The sequence below is a fragment of the Scardinius erythrophthalmus genome (genome assembly GCF_964197995.2).
Source record: "Scardinius erythrophthalmus genome assembly, chromosome: 10".
Lineage (NCBI taxonomy): Eukaryota > Metazoa > Chordata > Actinopteri > Cypriniformes > Leuciscidae > Scardinius > Scardinius erythrophthalmus.
In genome coordinates, this window is record NC_138230.1 from 44,755,295 (window position 1) to 44,773,304 (window position 18,010).

Consider the following 18,010-nt stretch of genomic DNA (forward strand, 5'->3'; position numbering starts at 1 on the left):
GACCCAGAAACATATAATACAACATGCAATGCTGTAGTAATTTATTGATGTAGAAAGCAGAAAGAAACAAAGATGGGTAAATACACAAACCCCTGGATCAAACTGGGGTTGAGAATCAGGTGCATTTAAAACCATTTCAAACCTTTACTGAATGTGCACTGAAACTTATCATTTCTTAAGTGAAAACAATGAAAAAAGTGCAATATTAAAGTTGCTCAGAAAACAGAAGTTTGGTATTTTGCTTGTAGGATCAGTGGACTGTGGCGTAACATCATCTCATTCCACTTAATCTGGCAATGAAATCAGAAAAACATTATTAAGGCAACATACACATAGTATAAATAGTAGAAATGTCTACACACCATCTCTCTCCTTTTATCACTCACCTGCAAACACCTCAACCTCACACAGAGTGAGAATTTTACCATCACCAGGTATAATAATGTTGACATATTTCCCATTAATGGGCTTAAACTGAAATGTTTTTGTCTCTCCATATCGGATGGACTCAACAGTTGCAGCCCTGTGAAGACACACAGAGAAATAGAGAGGGCTGAATCAAAACGGCATGAAAATATACTTCTGTCAAAGGCAAGTTTGTATTAAAAGGATTTATTCAAGGTAATCTTATTTACTCATTTTCTAACCATTAGAGTAAGTATTAAGAGAGAGACAATACTTACAGCTCATTATTGTTGCCATTATTATCCAGGCTGTTGCCGATACGGATCTGAGCTCCACTTATCCTCTCTCCGCAACAATCTCCACGATTAGTGATTTTAACCCTGGATACCCTGTAGGATTTCACCAGGTCAACTCTCCACCAGGGGTTCGTCTCTCCATTAGTGTGAGTGCATGACCCAACATCCATAACTGAATTCCAGTCGCCATCGACAGCCTTTTGAGCGTCTGGTACTAATCTACTGCTGTAGCTTAATGTGGAAGACTGGACAACTCTGGCTCCATTTTCCCTAGCAAGATTCACTGTATAACATAAAATAATAAACAATAACGGATTTCAAAATATGTCATCCAAATGATTATTACAATTACATTATTACAAATACATTATTATAAAATAATAACAGTACAAAAACAAATTCTATCACAGAGTCTTCATAAATAAATAAATAACCCATTTTCAATAACCATATTTCAGCCTATAATTTTAATAAATTAATCTGATTAATACAATGACACACAATGGTTACAGATTTTCAAATCCAGGCATTTTTATGTGTATTATTTTAAACATACCTTTCTGATGAGCGACGCACATCCCAGTAAAAAGTGTTAGAAACAAAACCACACGCATGTCCATCCTGATATAAGACATAACAACACATCTCATATCAGCATATGAAGGAAATATTTTAATTTCTCATCCTCATTTAAACAAAGAAACATATATTGGTATTGTAATGATAACATGGTATATGCTTGCAGAGGATGGCATGGCAGCCAAACTGCAAAATATGAGCCTACACACCATACTAATATTTGTTTGCAATACTTCACATATTCATTATTGTAAATAATTTTAATTAATTATAATTAATATAAGGAAAGTGATATTATCGGCTGTTTTTGCATTATCAACTGTTCCTCTTCTGTTTGTTTGTTTTGAGGTGGTTTAATTCTATTCTGTATTTAAATATAATTAAAATGCTTTGGCAATAGGCTATATTACACATATCAGGCCAATAAAGCAACAAACCTATCAGTGGACAAGCTGAACAGAATATTTGACCTCTCTCTCTCTCTCTCTCTCTCTCTCTCTCTCTCTCTCTCTCTCTCTCTCTCTCTCTGCGTTCGCTTCACTTTTGTTCAATCGGTTGATGATAACTCTCGGCTCAGATGAGGGAGACGCATCTCAATCAAGCCTATTGCTAAAGCATCTCCAAACATCGCCGGACCAAGCGTCAAAAGTGACCAATTCGGAGTGAGAACGTGTTGATTTCCTAATTCGGAATATGATGAAGGTCGGTTCAGTAGATAAAGCTCAATGGACATCATATATAGAGAAATAATTGCGTCAAAATTCAGAAATCTTTGGAAGTGTAATGGTCACCAGCTGGAATGCCCTTGAGAGCCACCAGAGGGCACTCCACACCAGACTATTATCACTCCCTCACAAACTACATTTCCCAGAACTCACTGCCCGGACTCATCATCACTGATTGCATTCACCTGTGTCTCATCACCCTGTCAGTCTCAGCCTATTTATATCATGTTCACTCATTCACTCATGGTGAAGTTTTGTGTGTTTGTGTGTTTTGGCCTATTGCCTGTATATTGGATTACGTGTCTGGATTGCCCCTTAATTAAAGCTGCATTTGGATCTCAACCTTCGTGTCTCGGAGCAATTCGTAACAGGAAGATATCACTGAACATTTATTTAACCATTGCAAAAATAAATTTCTTACTTAGGCTGTGTTCATTTTTCATCTTTTTTTTTTTTTTTCAATTAAAATTAGACAAATCTGATATTGTTTTAATCTTATATCTGTTAATCAACAGTTGAGATCGTCCGGTTTAGACCCCATTTTCTCAGGTGGGGCATGTTGTCACACCGGTTACAATGAGCCTCTATTAGAACTATGATATTCTATTCTTTTATTAATTCTATTGAGAAACCATGAGAAAAAGGGGAATACAGACTGAGAGTCAATGTTCATATGATTAATTATTATTTTGTATTGAACTAACTGTGCTTGTTGTCAAACTCAAAAATAATTTTATTTTTAATTACTTAAAAAATGCCATTATTTTATATAACAAAAATTGATAACTTTATTTTATTGAGAAAATGTTTGAGTTTGATTAGATCAGATAGCATTGTCATATGGTCATGTTACAATGTGCTCCACCTATGGGGCATGTTGTCACATTTCACTTCCATTCTTTCGGGGTATATCAAGAAAAAAGTATACACTGTGAAACAAAACCACATTATTGTACTAGACGTGTGTAAAATTAATGCAGGGGAAAATAAATACTCTGAAACCCTAAGTAGGTTTACACAAACTGAGAAAGTCAAAAGGCGTTTGGTTGTGCCCCGTTCTCCCCTAATAAAGCAATAAGCCCTGCGAAGCCGTGTTTTACAGTGAATTATTACAGTGAATTATCCATTTTATAATTATTATTTTGCTGTTTAGCTTTGTTTTACATTCACAAACCCTGAACAAATGTACCAATGCTGTCTGTCTGTTTGCTGTATGTTTCTTTCTTTCAGATTTGTATTGATATGTTGTTGTGTTTAAGTAATTGCAAATAATTAACTTCCTACTTTCAGATTCCTTAGATTAGTTTTGTTTTGAGAAACCGAGGTATTGTAAGGAAATCAGACAATCATAAGATCAATTTAAAAGTGTTGCAAAGTATTAAATGTTCAGTATTATTTAATGCTATTTAGAATAATTGACAATAAACAGTATTTTCTAGCCATATTTTTTTTAAAAATCTTAATTAGCGATAAATTGTCAGTATAACTGGTTCTTGTTGAATGTTCTTTTGTCATTATTGTATTTCTCTGAGTGCAAAAAGACACTTCTAGACTACTATATATCATATCTTTACACACTGACTTGAATTGTCGAAACACAAGTTTAGTTTTATTAGTAAAACCTCCATTGCATATCATGCTCTATAGAAAGTGCATAAACATCCAACTCACCTGAATTTCATCAATGCATCAACTTCAGTCTCAGAAGACCTTCACAATTCAGCAATTGATCTGCTTTTAAACAAAATACATTTTTATATAATAGGCTTCATAAATGGAATTAATACTATTTTTATAAGCAATTACTATACTTATTATTTGTCCAATATATTATTCATATGAGGAATAGCCTATTATGACCAAACATACGAATAATACTCAATTTCATATTTATATCATACAAACTCGCCAAAAAGAGACATACATCAAAGAATATCACTGTTTATTTCACCGATCTAACACTTTACAATAGCAATTATCAAAAGAATCACGAAGATGGAAATGATTCCTGCGTCACACTCCTGCTCTGATCACTTCTAGCCTCAAACGCACCTCTTTCTTTAGGTTTTTTTTTCCATCAAAATGAGACGATAATCTCTTGTCTGTGAGCATGCATGGCCAAACCACACTGTAATATGTCTCAGATGCGCAGATCAAACATGCGATGCGAATCAGCCAAAAACTTGTATTACCTGCCCGTAGTTGTGATGAGTGATTTCGAAACACTGCTTCTTGAAGCTTTGAAACCTACAGATCTTTTGTTTCAAATCAGTGGTGCAGAGCTTTTATAAAACTGCCAAAGTCATGTGATTTCAGTAAACTATAGGCTCCATTACATCATAACTGTTTCGAAATGTCCATTTCATAATATCAAATAGGCCTATGCAAAGTTGAGTATTGCGACCTTGGTAGTTCGGACTTGTCAAGTTTGACTCAGGAGAACGAACTGCCGAGGACTGAAGTCCGGTTATCTCTATATGAAATATGTCACAAAACACCACTCTGCCTAATTACAGCTAGAATAAATTACATTAAAATCATCACAGTTACTCATTGCACAATCAGTTTCATTAGGGTGGCATGACAATTGAATAAATTTGTAATTTAATGCAACATGTGCTATAAAATAATACAAATGACTATCAATCCGTTTTTATTAATAAAAGCTGTTCTGACAAAGAAAGCCTTTAGTGAAGAAGCTGTTAGTTGAGTTTCTTTGAGAGCATGATATGCAATGGAGGTTTTACTAAACTAAACTTTTGTTTAGTAATGACAAAAGAACATTCAAGAAGAATAAGTTATTGACTTTGTGGCTAATAATTAGGATTTTTTTTTTTTTTTTTTTTTTTAAACAATATTTATTGCTAATTATTCTAAATAAAATTTAATCATTTTCAGTTTCCAATACTCTTAAATGATCTTATTTCTGCTTGTAGATTTCATTAATCCTCAAAACAAAAGCCTTATCCAAGGAATCAGAAAGGGGCAATTGTTATAGATGGAGAGAAAGATGACCCAAGAGCGAAATGCAGCAAGCAGTCTTTAATTAACAGAGTCAGAATGTCCAGAGGTAAGAACAGAAATCTTCAGCATAAAAATAAGACAACGAAAATCTTCCGGGAAAACTGATGCCGGGAACTTTAACACAAATCCTCCGTCTAAGCAGCGGAGCGTCTCTGGTGGTAGAGGGTACCGTGAGAAAGCCAGCCGACTCCGGGATCTCCAGGTGAACAGAAAGCAACGAGCGCAGTCACAGGTACTCTGTAACAAGTAGCCTATAGCTTAGTAGCAATTCACAGTGGTAGAACAATCCTCTTACGTGCACAGGACAGGACAGGACAGGACAGGACAGGACAGGACAGGACAGGACAGGACAGGACAGGACAGGACAGGACAGGACAGGACTTCCACGGCAGGACGTTTGGCAGAGAATTCGTACGCATAGCTTCTGAAATAATCTGGCAAAGAGACAGGGGAAAACAAGGCTAGAAAAAGAGAAGATAATTAGGGAAAGCGATGACTGGTGTGGAACTGATGATGAGGATAATAAGTAATGAATGATAACACCTGGGAAGAAAGCGATGTGTGTGCGTAATCACCAATGAAGTAATCAGGAATGTGTGAGCGTGTGTGTGTGTGTGTGTGTGTGTGTGTGTGTGTGTGTGTGTGTGTGTGTGTGTGTGAGAGAGAGAGAGAATGTGTGAGACCAGAGGGGGGAGACAAAGTAAAGGAAGAACCAGGATCATGACAGCAATCAAAGTGTGAAGTGAATTATTTGTGCAACAAAAACAGTCATCAGCAAACAGAGAGACAGCATTGGCACATTTGTTCAGGGTTTGCAGGGTTTGAACAATGTTTACAGAATGTAAACAGAGCAAAACAGCAAAAGGATAATTAAACAAACATGTTATTCAGTTCTTAAATCTCAATGAGATCATCTGGTTAAATAAAGGTGAAATAATAAATAAATAAAAATTGATCAAATCATCTAACTTGGTATCGTAGAATACACATGGAAATTAAAGTTAAAATTGCCCTTTTAATAAAACGTAAATTCGTGCCTTGCACTTTTTCATTGGACAAGAGTGTTCACAGAGAGGTTTTCATGGGGCTATGTGTGTGTATAAATCTAGATTAAAAATTCAAAGAGACAAGATACAGTACGTGACATTTCCATGACAATCAGTCCCTCACGTGTGATACCCATGCTCACACCGTGCTTTATCCAACATTCAGCGTCAAAAAACCTTCTCCTTTTAAGTTAAGCAGTGCAAGTTGCCTTGGCATGTGGTATCCATATTGTGTTGCACGATGATGAATAATTTTCTACATATTTAACAATTATCAAGCTTTGTTGGCTATTAAAATATCAGCTACATTTGTAAACAATATTAGAAACAACATTAGAAAACATGGCATTGGTCTTCACAGTTACACTGGTGATACTCAGCTCTATATTTCTTTGCAGCCTGATGAAACATACCAATTCACAAAACTAATGGAATGTAGTGATATAAAAAAATGGATGACTTGTAACTTCCTATTGCTAAATTCAGAGAAAACAGAGCATTTTACTATTGGACCAAAATCCTCAACATGTAATAACCCAGAATACTGTCTAATATTACAGATCTTCTTCTCCAAATGTCCTAGGCCCTTAATTTAACCTCGTTTGGGAGTCACACTTGTTATCTTCACGGTCATAAGTGACCGGACACCTGAAAATGAATCTTCCTCCACACCAGTAAAACCAATGCAATAGAAAATATGAATGTAATTCATAATGTAATATATATATATATATTACTGATTGATTCACAAACCCTGAACAAATGTGCCAATGCTGTCTCTCTGTTTGCTGTACGTGGATGACTGAATGTTTTTGTTACACAAATGATTCACTTCACCCGTTGATTGCCCCTTTCTGATTCCTTGGATAATTTGTTTTGTTTTGAGGATTAATGAAATCTACAAGCAGACATCATTTAAGATCTATAATACACTGTAATGGATTCTAAGATAATAAACAGGCAAGAATTTAAAACGGTTTCATCAAGTCTGTAATGTTTCCTGTCCTGTGTTTCCCTTGTCTTGTGTGCACTTTTGTTATTTCCTGTTCTGTGTCATGTTTTGTAGTCCTTTGTAGTTTTTCTTGCTTATTAGTTCTCCAGGACAGGAAACATTACAAAGTCAATATGTCCATGTAATTATTTATTTAGTGTACATGACTGTACATTATCCCTTAAATGTTTGTCTTGATTGAACTTGTCCGTTTGTCTTACTAGAAATATTTTTCTTCATTGAAGCTTTGCATTTATTACAAATGTGCTAATATAATATTTCAACTCAAATTAATAGTTTGTGTCCAAAATTATTTATGGTTAGTAGCCATGTAATAAGAGGGTCCTGATCACACTTTCAGGATTTACTTTGTGATAACTGTGTTGGTGTAAATTATCATCCCTTATTGGTTATCAAATGTTCAGTAAGAATCTGATATCTAAGAATATATTCAGAAAGAATATTATGTTATATTATGTGTTACTGACAACATTCAAAGAAATGAAGAACACTCACCTGGAACACCAGTGTACGTGGATGTGTCTGTTAATGAAATAATAACAGTTATACACACATTCACATTAATAAGAACATAATCAAATTCTATCACAGATTCTTCTCTCTCTGTCTCTTACCTACAAACACCTCGACCTCACACAGAGTGAGATATTCACTGCGCCCAGGAATAAAAATGTTCACATATCGGCCCTTAATAGGCTTAAATCCTCAGTGCATCACAAGACCTCTCGAGCTGTCCTGAATAACTGAGAGAGTAAGAGTGATTTTTAGCTTTAAGAAATTTGATAACTTGCTTGTGGTTCCCTAATAATTTTGCGGGTATAGGACAAAAAGCTGCTGTCCTCTTCCCGGTACTGTACATCTCATTACTGTATACCGGCACGCACCGCCTGAAGGATTACACACTCAAAGTCCCAGTCTTTTTGTGTTGTTATGTAGGTTGTTGGTTTGTATAACTTGCACAAAAATGTACAAGTGTCACAAGGATATTATCTTTATCAAAAATTAAGACAATAAAAAATGAATGTGGTTTAATTGTAAAAAAAAATCTGGAGTGTTTACCTCAGCTGTTAGAAGCCAGACTGACTAGAAAGACATTTTATATTATATTGCTGGTAGGCCTACTTAAAATGTTTCTTTTGTAATTTTATTGATATCTTGTCTTTGTTGTTATTTTATTAATTTGTCTCAAAACACTGATTGATGACTTTAAACAATGCTTCATAAGAAGTTATTAATCACTTCATGCCATTGTTTCGATGTAGCCCTGTGTTTATAAAACGTATATAAATTTATATAAAATAAGCCACAGCAATATTTACATTGTTTTTGCTGATGTCCATAATAACCTTTATTTGCATTTATTAATTGGTCTGTTTTATTTTTGTAAGAAATTCATAGTTACATGGCACTAGGGGTGGGCGATATAGCCTCAAAATTATATCATGATATTTCAAGAATATTTGCGATAATGATATTTATGACGATATAGAAAAAAATATATGAAACAATGTTTTATTGGTGATTAGTGCAAAAAAAGTATAACATAACTCCTTAACATTTTAGTTTAACAATAACTAAAGTAATAACTTAAAAATATTAACAATAACTTCAGGAGCCTGCACAATATTGTCACCTAATAAAATTGACCTAAACTTTTAAGTACAAATGTACACAAACAACAGCAATCCAAACAAACCTTAAAAATGTAAAACACACTGCTTATATTATATATTAAAAAATTGCTATCAAAACTTAACAGTTGCCTTGCATCTTTTTTTGGATTGGCATCAATTGAGGTATATCAGTGCTAAAATGATTAAATTCACATTGCCTCTAATTCTGTGTGCAAACAAAAAATGTATATAAAATGAAATGAGTCAAGTAAACACTTTAGCCATCCATCCAAGTGGCAGACACATCACATTCAGAGATTCTTTGTCAAGAACACCAGCATATTCACTGACGTTGGCTTAAGAGCTGATCTTTGACAAGTTACTACATTCCCGCCAGTACTGAACAGCCTCTCTGAGGCAGCACTGGTGGCAGGGATGCATAGGTATTTCTTGGCTAAACGTTTTCCACCACACAAGGGGATCACACTCGCTGTCTGCTGGTGGACAGTTCAAGTAGCTGTGTAATTCAGCTGTTATTGTCTCTCTCTCAGACACGGCTGTCTTGTCTGTTGTTGCGCCCTTGAAAAAGCTTCCAAGGGTCTTCTTTGGTCTCTTGGAGGCACCTTGAGTCAGTTGGGTGTCTTCTGCTGTTTCCAGAGGGGGTTCAGCTGTATGCTCTGATAAAAGGGATTCCACCTCACAAGCTGCTCTGGCTTGAATAGCTTTGCTCTCACTTTCACTCATGTGTTCAGTGCGGAAACGTGGGTCAAGCAGAGTTGCTAAATTGATCAGATCCTCAGTCACAGTGTCTCCATACTTGCTGTTCATGTAGTCCAGTACAGACTTCTTGATTGTCTTCGTGAGGTCTGTGTCATTCTCCTTTGCCTGTAGGATGTTATTACTGAATAACTTAAGAACAGGCTTTACGCATGAGATGGTGACGTAGTCTTCAGCAGAGAATGCATCAGTAAATTCAAGGAGAGGACCTAGAGCCTTGCTCACAGAATCAAGGACCTCTACATCTTGCCACGTTAGCACCAGGTGTCTGGTGGACCTGTCAGCAGCTAAAACCTGTGTGATGGCCTTTTCTTGTTCCAACAGCCGCTGGATCATCTTTTGTCTTGATCCCCATCGTGTGGGAGATTCTGTGACCAGTTTGTGCTGAGGTAAGCCCATTTCCACTTGAGCATCACGGAGTGCCCGCTGCCGCTTCCAGCTGTGAGCAAATGCAGCCACAATCTTTTTTCCAACTCCCACTGCTCTGTCAATCCTTGAATCTTTCATACTCCTCTCGGAAGATAAAGAAAGACAGTTAGTGTCTCTCTCTCTCTCTCTCTCACACACACACACACACACACACACACACACACACACACACACACACACACACACAGGCTTACTTGAATATGTGGTTTATGGGGACTCTCCATAGAGTAAACATACTGTGTATTTTGCATGCTCAAGTTCATTATTTCAAATGTAGGCACGCAGCAATCGCGCTCATAATAGAAGTGACACGCTCGTTTTTGCCAGGCGCAGCGAGATTTTTATTTTTTTTTGTAAATATTGTAGCAGAGCTACAGCAAGCGTTTTTCGGCAGTGGAAATTGCATTACTGAAACTTCCTCGTCGTTGAGGAGATCGCAGTTCATAGTTTCATAGCAACAACAGACGCCACGGGAGAGCAAGCGCTTTAGAAAGACGCGATATGTGAACGGACAGCTATAGTGTTTTTTAAGCCATTTGATTTACGAGGACACAGGCAATGTCCCTCATAAACCATGTTTATGGTGTAATACCCATTATACACATTTGTGCCCTCATAAACCATATATTCAAGGCAAGCTGGCCAAGCACACACACAGTTTTTGTTTGGTATATGAAACTTACCAATAGCAATGTGCAGACGATGCCCAAAGCATGACAGTCTAGTCCAGTTATTGAGAGCGATGGCTTTAACAACATTGGCCCCGCTGTCTGTTGTCACACACACTTGTTTGTCCTCTTCTAAATGCCATGAGTTAAGAAATTCCCTTAAACCACTCGCAATATTACCACCTGTGTGATCCTCGGGAAAGTAACTTGTTTCAAGGCAGGAGTTGTGTAGCTTCCAGTCGTTGTCGATGTAGTGCACGGTCAGGCTGATAAATGGTTCTGCTGTTCGGCTCGACCACATGTCCGTAGCTGAGGCAAAAAACTCCACCGACGATAGCATAGCTGCAAGTTTGTTGCGGCATGTTTTATACATCTCAGGCAGGGATGTCTTTGAAAAATATTTTCTACCTGGGATGCTGTATCTTGGGTCGAGCTTTTTAACCAGTTGCTTAAATCCCTCCTTATCCACCGTTTGGATTGGCATCATATCCTTGGCCAAACAATATGTAACCGCATCAGTAATTTCCATCCACCGTTTACTCTTCTTGTCATATGGAGTGCAACTAGCGAGTGCTCCAGCGATGCTCGGTTGAGTCATTTGTTTACTTTTGGGCCGCACATCACCAGCTGCTAGTGTCTCGTCGCGTATCTTCATAGTCTGGTTATACTCGACGGTGTGTTTTTGCTTTAAGTGGTGAAACAAGTTTGTTGTGTTTCCACCTTTAGCATTAACCGTTGTCTTGCATATTTTACAAAAAATTATGTTTTGTTGGAGATCTGACCTCTTGTACCCAAACCACTTCCATACTATTGAAGTAGCTCCCTTTTTAGGAACTAAATCTTCGTCGGATTCGGAGGCTGACATGCTGCTGCGCTATTACTATCAGAGGTTTTGTTGTTGTGCGCGCGCTAGGTAACGTAAATGCGCCATACGTCATCGCGCCACTTTATCATCAATATCGCGTCCTCGCGCCGCTATATCACCAATATCGCGATATGACACTTTTTTATCATGGAAAATTTTATACCGGTATTATCGTGGACGGTATGATATGGCACAGCCCTACATAGCACCAGATGTTGGTCTCCATGCCCATACCGGGCAATTTTTTTTGTAATCCTGATTTTCTCCAGTTTATGATTAAACAGGGAGAGAGGGAAGAGTTATGTAAATTATTATTCTGAATGATCTTTCTCCTGGTAATTTAGAGAGATTCAAGTTAGTTTTTTGTTATTTTGTCATTTGTTATTTTGGCCAGGCTCTCCCCTGAAGCTATTGCCCCTAATTTCATTATTATTATTTTTTATATTAATATATCTGGTTTGGTTATTATTGGTTTTGTGCCTTTTTTACTCTTTATAGCAGAAAATTAGAAGCTAATATTGGTTGAATTGGTGGTTGTGTTGTAGATTCTGGGACAGAAGGTTGGAAATCCTCGTTCTCTCCATGGTTTTCTTTTTCTTTCTCTTTTTTGTAAAATGTAATTCTTTACTTTGTTATCAGCTCCTCAACCCTAGATGGGTAGCTATGTAACACTATACCTCCTGCTCATTGTAAATATCCAAATACCGGTAAGCCTTTTTTTATCCAGAAACATACAATACAACATGCAATGCTTTAGTAATTTATTGATGTAGAAAGCAAAGAGATAACCATTTCAAGATAACCATAAACCATTTCAAACCTTTACTGAATGTGCACAGAAACTTATCCTTTATTTTAAGGATAAAAGGTGCATAGGTAAATAAAAAAAAAAAAGAATGAAAAAAGTGCAATATTAGTATTGCTCAGAAAAAAACGTAGTTTGATATTTTGCTTGTAGGATCTCACTTCACTTAATCTGGCAATGAAATCAGAAAAGAACAATTATTAAGGCAACGTACACATAGTATAAATAGTACAAATGTCTACACACCATCTCTCTCTCCTTTTATTGCTCACCTGCAAACACCTGGACCTCACACAGAGTGAGATATTCACTGCGCCCAGGTATAAAAATGTTCACATATCGCCCCTTAATTGGCTTGAACTGAAATGTTTTTGTCTCTCCAGCTGGAATGGAAACAACAGTCGCAGCCCTGTGAAGAAGAAATAGAGGGGTGTTTTCAATCTGCATGCAGCATAGAAGGATTTATTCCAAGCAATTTTATCTTTTTTACTAATTTTCCAAACATTTATGTAATTATTAAGAGAGAGACAATACTTACAGCTCATTATTGTTGCCATTATTTTCCAGGCAGTTGCCGATACGGATCTGAGCTCCATTGATCCTCTCTGGACAACAATCTCCACGATTAGTGATGCTAACCCTGGTTACATTGTAGGCTTGCAGCAAGTCAACTCTCCACCAGGGGTCTTTGTCCACATAAGTCGCACTGCATGACCCCAGATTGAAATCTGAATTCCTGATGCCATCGACAGCATTTTGAGCTACTGTTCTCTCGTATGTGGTAGACTGGACAGCTGTGGCTCCAAGAGCAAGATTCCCTGTTTAAGATAAAATAACAGACAATTAATTTTTTTTTACTTTTATGTGCTAATGTATAATCCCAATATAATGGGCAAAATAAAGCTAAACTATAGTGTAATCCAAATGATTATTACACAGCTCTCTGGAATACTTGAATCTGATTGGTCAGTTGCCACATTCCCAGGTCTGATATTCCCAGATAATGACGTCATCAACAGTAACGCTGGATAACACACGGCTCATCCGGGTTTCTGGAGCCGGCCTTTCTTTAATGTTTCTTGTATCACGCTGTGGACCCGCTCTCTCTCGTTTCATACAAACACAACTGGTGTCAGTTGAGTCTCTGTTATTCATTGATTGTATTCAAATATTAAGATTGTATAATTTGTTGTACATGACTGAACATTATCCCAAATGTTTGTCTTGTTTGAACTTGCCCGTTTGTCTTGCTTTTGTCCCGTTTTTTTCACGGAATCTTTGCGTTTATTACAAGTGCTGTAAAATATTTCAACTTTAATTAATATTTTGTGTCCAAAATTATTTATTTGTGGTTAGTAGCCATGTAATAAGAGGGTCCTGATTACCCTTTCAGTAGTCTCAGCCTCAGACGTCACGCCCACGGAACGTTGGCTAAACGTCTGATGCATATGGTACACTTAACTGGAAACACTTCAGGAATGTCGAAGTCGTCACCTGATTGGTTGAATTTTATCGGATTTCCGGGGGGCGCGAGTGTCGCGTTTATTTTCGGTCCGCCGGGAAAACAAAGCGCAGACGTGTGATTGCGTTTCCTACTGATTTACTCTGTGTTTTGATCAGATGTGGTAATGCAGACGCCATTGTTGTTATACGTGCACGAACAGATCAATGACTTACTGCTTGTTTTCTTCTCCTTCTTTGATTTTCTATGCTGACTGACTTGTTGCACGCCGGTCTGTTGTTGTGGGGACATTTCCACGCCCCGAAACGTGACGCTTGTAACGTTGTGTCAGGAGGGGAAGAAAATATGGATAGCTCACAAAGTTATTAGGCCAGACAGACTCACGGAGGCGATTGATATTTAACAACAACTCGCGTTTTATTTCTCCAATCCAACTCGGCCAATTGTCCGTCCCAGGCTCCACCATCCACAGCGTTACCAAACAAACAAAACAAGATTAAAACAAAATCTCCAAACAGAAATTACCCGCATACATGGGGTATTCGAGGCGCGGTTGTATATCATACCATACAGAGTGCAGACTGTTTTTTAGGGAGCGCGCAGCTCTTAAAGGGGCCACACTTATTTCCACTCGTTACACGCTGAACGAAACGAACTGTAATTGGTTGTTTGACATGTCGGTCAAACGGCCTTATGGGCGGGCCTTGGCCAAAGAAAGCTGCTATGAATTCCAGACCTTCAGCCGTCAGTCTGAAGGTCTGGCTACGCAAGACTACCCTTTCAGGGTTTACTTTGCGATTACAACTGTGTTGATTCACATTATCCCTTATTGGTTATCAAATGTTCAGTAAGAATATTATTATTGTTTTATTATGTGTTACTGACAACATTGAAAGTAATAAAGAACACTTACTTGGAACACAATTGTACGTTAATGAGTCTGTTAATAAAATAATAACAGTTATACACACATTAATAAGAACATAAACAAATTCTATCACTGAGTCTTCTCTCTCTGTCCCTTACCTGCAAACACCTCAACCTCACACAGTGTGAGAATTTCGTTGCGCCCAGGAATAAAAATGTTGACATATCGCCCCTTAATAGGCTTAAACTCAAATGTTTTTGTCTCTCCAGCTGGGATGGACTCAACAGTTGCAGCCCTGTGAAGACACAGAGAGAAATAGAGAGGGGCGAATCAAAACGGCATAATTCATGTTAAATATACTTAATTATACCTAAAAGTAATTTTATCTTATTTACTCATTTTCTAACCATTAGAGTAAGTATTAAGAGAGAGACAATACTTACAGCTCATTATTGTTGCCATTATTTTCCAGGCAGTTGCCGATACGGATCTGAGCTCCATTTATCCTCTCTGGAACAGCATCTCCACGATTAGTGATGCTAACCCTGGTTACCCCGTAGGCTTCCCCCAAGTCAACTCTCCACCAGGGGTCCTTGTACACATTAGTCGCACTGCAATACCCCAGATTGAAATTTGATTCCCTGTTGCCATCGACAGCCTTTTGAGCTCCTGTTTGAGGAAATGTGGAAGACTGGACAGCTGTGGCTCTAAGAGCAAGATTCCCTGTTTAACATAAAATAATAAACAATAACTGACTTTAATCTTCTAAAGTATAATCCCAATATAATGGGCAAAATAAAGCCATAAGCTAGAGTTGTCAAAAAGTACCAAATTTGGTAACAAACGGTACAGTTTTTTTTTTTAATGTGACGAACATTTTACAGCGCTTCAAGCGTCATCATTTTTAAATTTCAGTGCCGTTTGGTACCGAAGTCAGTACTTTTTGACAACTCTAGAGCTATGTAATCCAAATGATTATTACACGTCTCTCTGGAATACTTGAATCTGATTGGTCAGTCACCACATTCCGAGGTCTGATATTCCCAGAAAATTACCGTCATCAACAGCAACACTGGATAACACACGGCTCATCCGGGTTTCTAAAGCCAGCCTTGCTTTGCTTTGATTCAAAATGTTATGTTAAAAAAAATTCATCTCATAACATTATTTATGCAATTGTAATTGCAGTGTAAATGCATTATACTGTGCAAATGACATCTAATGCCATTCAGAGTCAGTTTCTGCACGTCCCACATCTGCAGAGCGAAGATGCATTTTGTTGATTCAGATTTTATTTTTCCTGGTAACAGCCCTATAATCGTGCTTTATTATTCTTAAAATTGAACAATATTTTCAAATTTAAGTATACTTAAATATATTTAAATAAGTACCCTAAATAGAAAACACAACAAATTCACAATAAAACCTATAACTACAATAATTTAACACTAAATAACACACAAAAAAACAGTTACAGTACTAAAATAACAGCTAAGTAGTCTGTATTCTTGGTTTGCTAAAAAACAGCTTTACATTTCAGCTTTTCTGTTGCAAAAATATGACCACATTTTTGGCAAAATATGACACCTCTCCTGACTTATTGCATGTCCTGCACAAGGTGAGCGTTATTTTAGAATGCATCAGCTTAAATGCCATGACGCGAAACCCCTCGTGGAAGAAGAACGCCATCATGTTTACAACTGTGACAAGGAGCACTCATCGAGATTAGATGTACGCCTGGTCTGTTGTAGGTGTAGGGACATCGACTTCACACTAAACAAGACGTTTTTAGACGTCAAAATTTAGACCTGCACAGGGCTGGGATGGGCTACAGGACAATAGGCAAGCAGCTTGGTGAGAAGGCAACAACTGTTTCCGCAATTATTAGAAAATGGAAGAAGTTCACCATGCAAGATCTCACCACGTGGGGCATCAATGATCATGAGGAAGGTGAGGGATCAGCCCAGAACTACACAGCAGGACCTGGTCAATCACCTGACTCTTCAAAGTCGTTGTGGCAAAGTCTGTGGCACGTTGCATTTCTGCTATGGCAACGTCGCTGTCTACGTGCTCGCAACATTGTAACAACATAGAATTGTAAGACGCGACAGGGCTGTAGCAACGTTGTTGCGCGACATTCAGCAACTGAGAGACGACGTTCTGACAATTTTAGTTTTTTATGCTAGATATAGATATTCCCAATTTAGCATTTTATGTTTTGAGGTAAATTTTTAATTAGTCATATGTGAGATAATTATATATATATTTTTTAAATATTGTTTATCCTTTTTTTAAATATTATTATTTAATGGGACTATCAGTAAATTAGCCTAATTATAATCAACACCTGCAAGTGTACACTTTGAAGAGTAAAAATTGCAGAAGGTTGCGTTAATTCAACTTTATTAAAACTAACTGCATATATAAACAAATTACACTTCCAAAAGTCATGCATTTGTGAAAAACAAAAAAAACGAAAATTACTATACAAATTAATTTTAAGTATAATAAATAAAACATAAAAAGCAAATATCAGAACATGTAATGAACAAAACCGGTTCTGTACATGGCAGACAGTAATCGAAAGCCGGGCGATAAAGTTTGGTAAACGGAATCAGTCCAGGAAACATCCACAAATCCAGAGGAGCCAAGAAACGAAAGAGACTAAATAGCAGACAAATGAAATGAAAAACTAAACAGTGCAAGCGAGGCTACATTAGTCACATTAGAAAATGAAGTTGTAGGTTGTGTTTGAATAATTACGTATCTTATTTAGCTGAGGTAAATAATACGCAATACTCACGTATCCTTGCTCGATGAAGAACGAGACAACACAATGAGCCCAACGGGCGGTTGATATTTAAAAGGCCGATTTTCACGCTTCAGGGCAGTGACGAGCAGGGATGGGCAGTATTTCAGATACATGTATTTAAAATACGTATTTGAAATACAAAATACTATTTTGTATTTTGTATTTGAAAGCCTTTGGAAAAATTCTAATGTAATTTGTATTTAAATACATTTAAGGTGAGTATTTTTGTATTTTCAAAATACATAAAATACTTTTTGCCAGTCAACCTCTTTATCAGGGTATTGATTTTGTGCATCAACTAGTTCAGACCTTGGGCCTTATCTTGCACCCAGCGCAATTGACTTTGTACACCGACGCATGTATCATTCCTATCTTGCACCCGCGCACAGCGGACTTTTCCCTCCACAGACGCACATTGGTTAACTAAGAAATACACTTGGGGCTCCCCGGGGCGGTTCAGCGCAAAGAGGAGGCGTGTTCCGGCACAAACGTTCCCTCATGCTATTTTGCAGGTTTAGAAAACAATTCCGTTGCGCATATTATTCATATGCTATTTTAAGGGCGCATGCTTGGCCATAATCAATGTAGCGTAGTGTGTGCACAACGCGCATACACTTTGATTCT

The 18,010-nt window shown here is 37.3% G+C and overlaps 1 protein-coding gene across 4 annotated transcripts in view; it reads right to left on the reverse strand.

Moving 5' to 3' along the window:
• The window catches only part of LOC308697029 (fucolectin-4-like), a 68,992-nt gene continuing 50,982 nt past the window's right edge, over positions 1-18,010 (reverse strand). Inside the window, exons 1-6 of one of the 4 annotated variants that reach the window (XM_081376066.1) lie at positions 4,198-4,504; positions 3,677-3,739; positions 1,258-1,322; positions 684-984; positions 387-523; positions 1-290 (exon numbers count right to left, since the gene is read on the reverse strand). In XM_081376066.1, coding sequence (XP_081232192.1) covers positions 286-290; positions 387-523; positions 684-984; positions 1,258-1,322; positions 3,677-3,687 — 519 coding nt within the window. In that variant the 5' untranslated portion in view covers positions 3,688-3,739; positions 4,198-4,504 and the 3' untranslated portion in view covers positions 1-285. Of the gene's footprint in view, positions 291-386; positions 524-683; positions 985-1,257; positions 1,323-3,676; positions 3,740-4,057; positions 4,505-18,010 lie in introns of those variants that run through there. The other 3 variants (XM_081376067.1, XM_081376068.1, XM_081376069.1) reach the window with 3 other exon arrangements.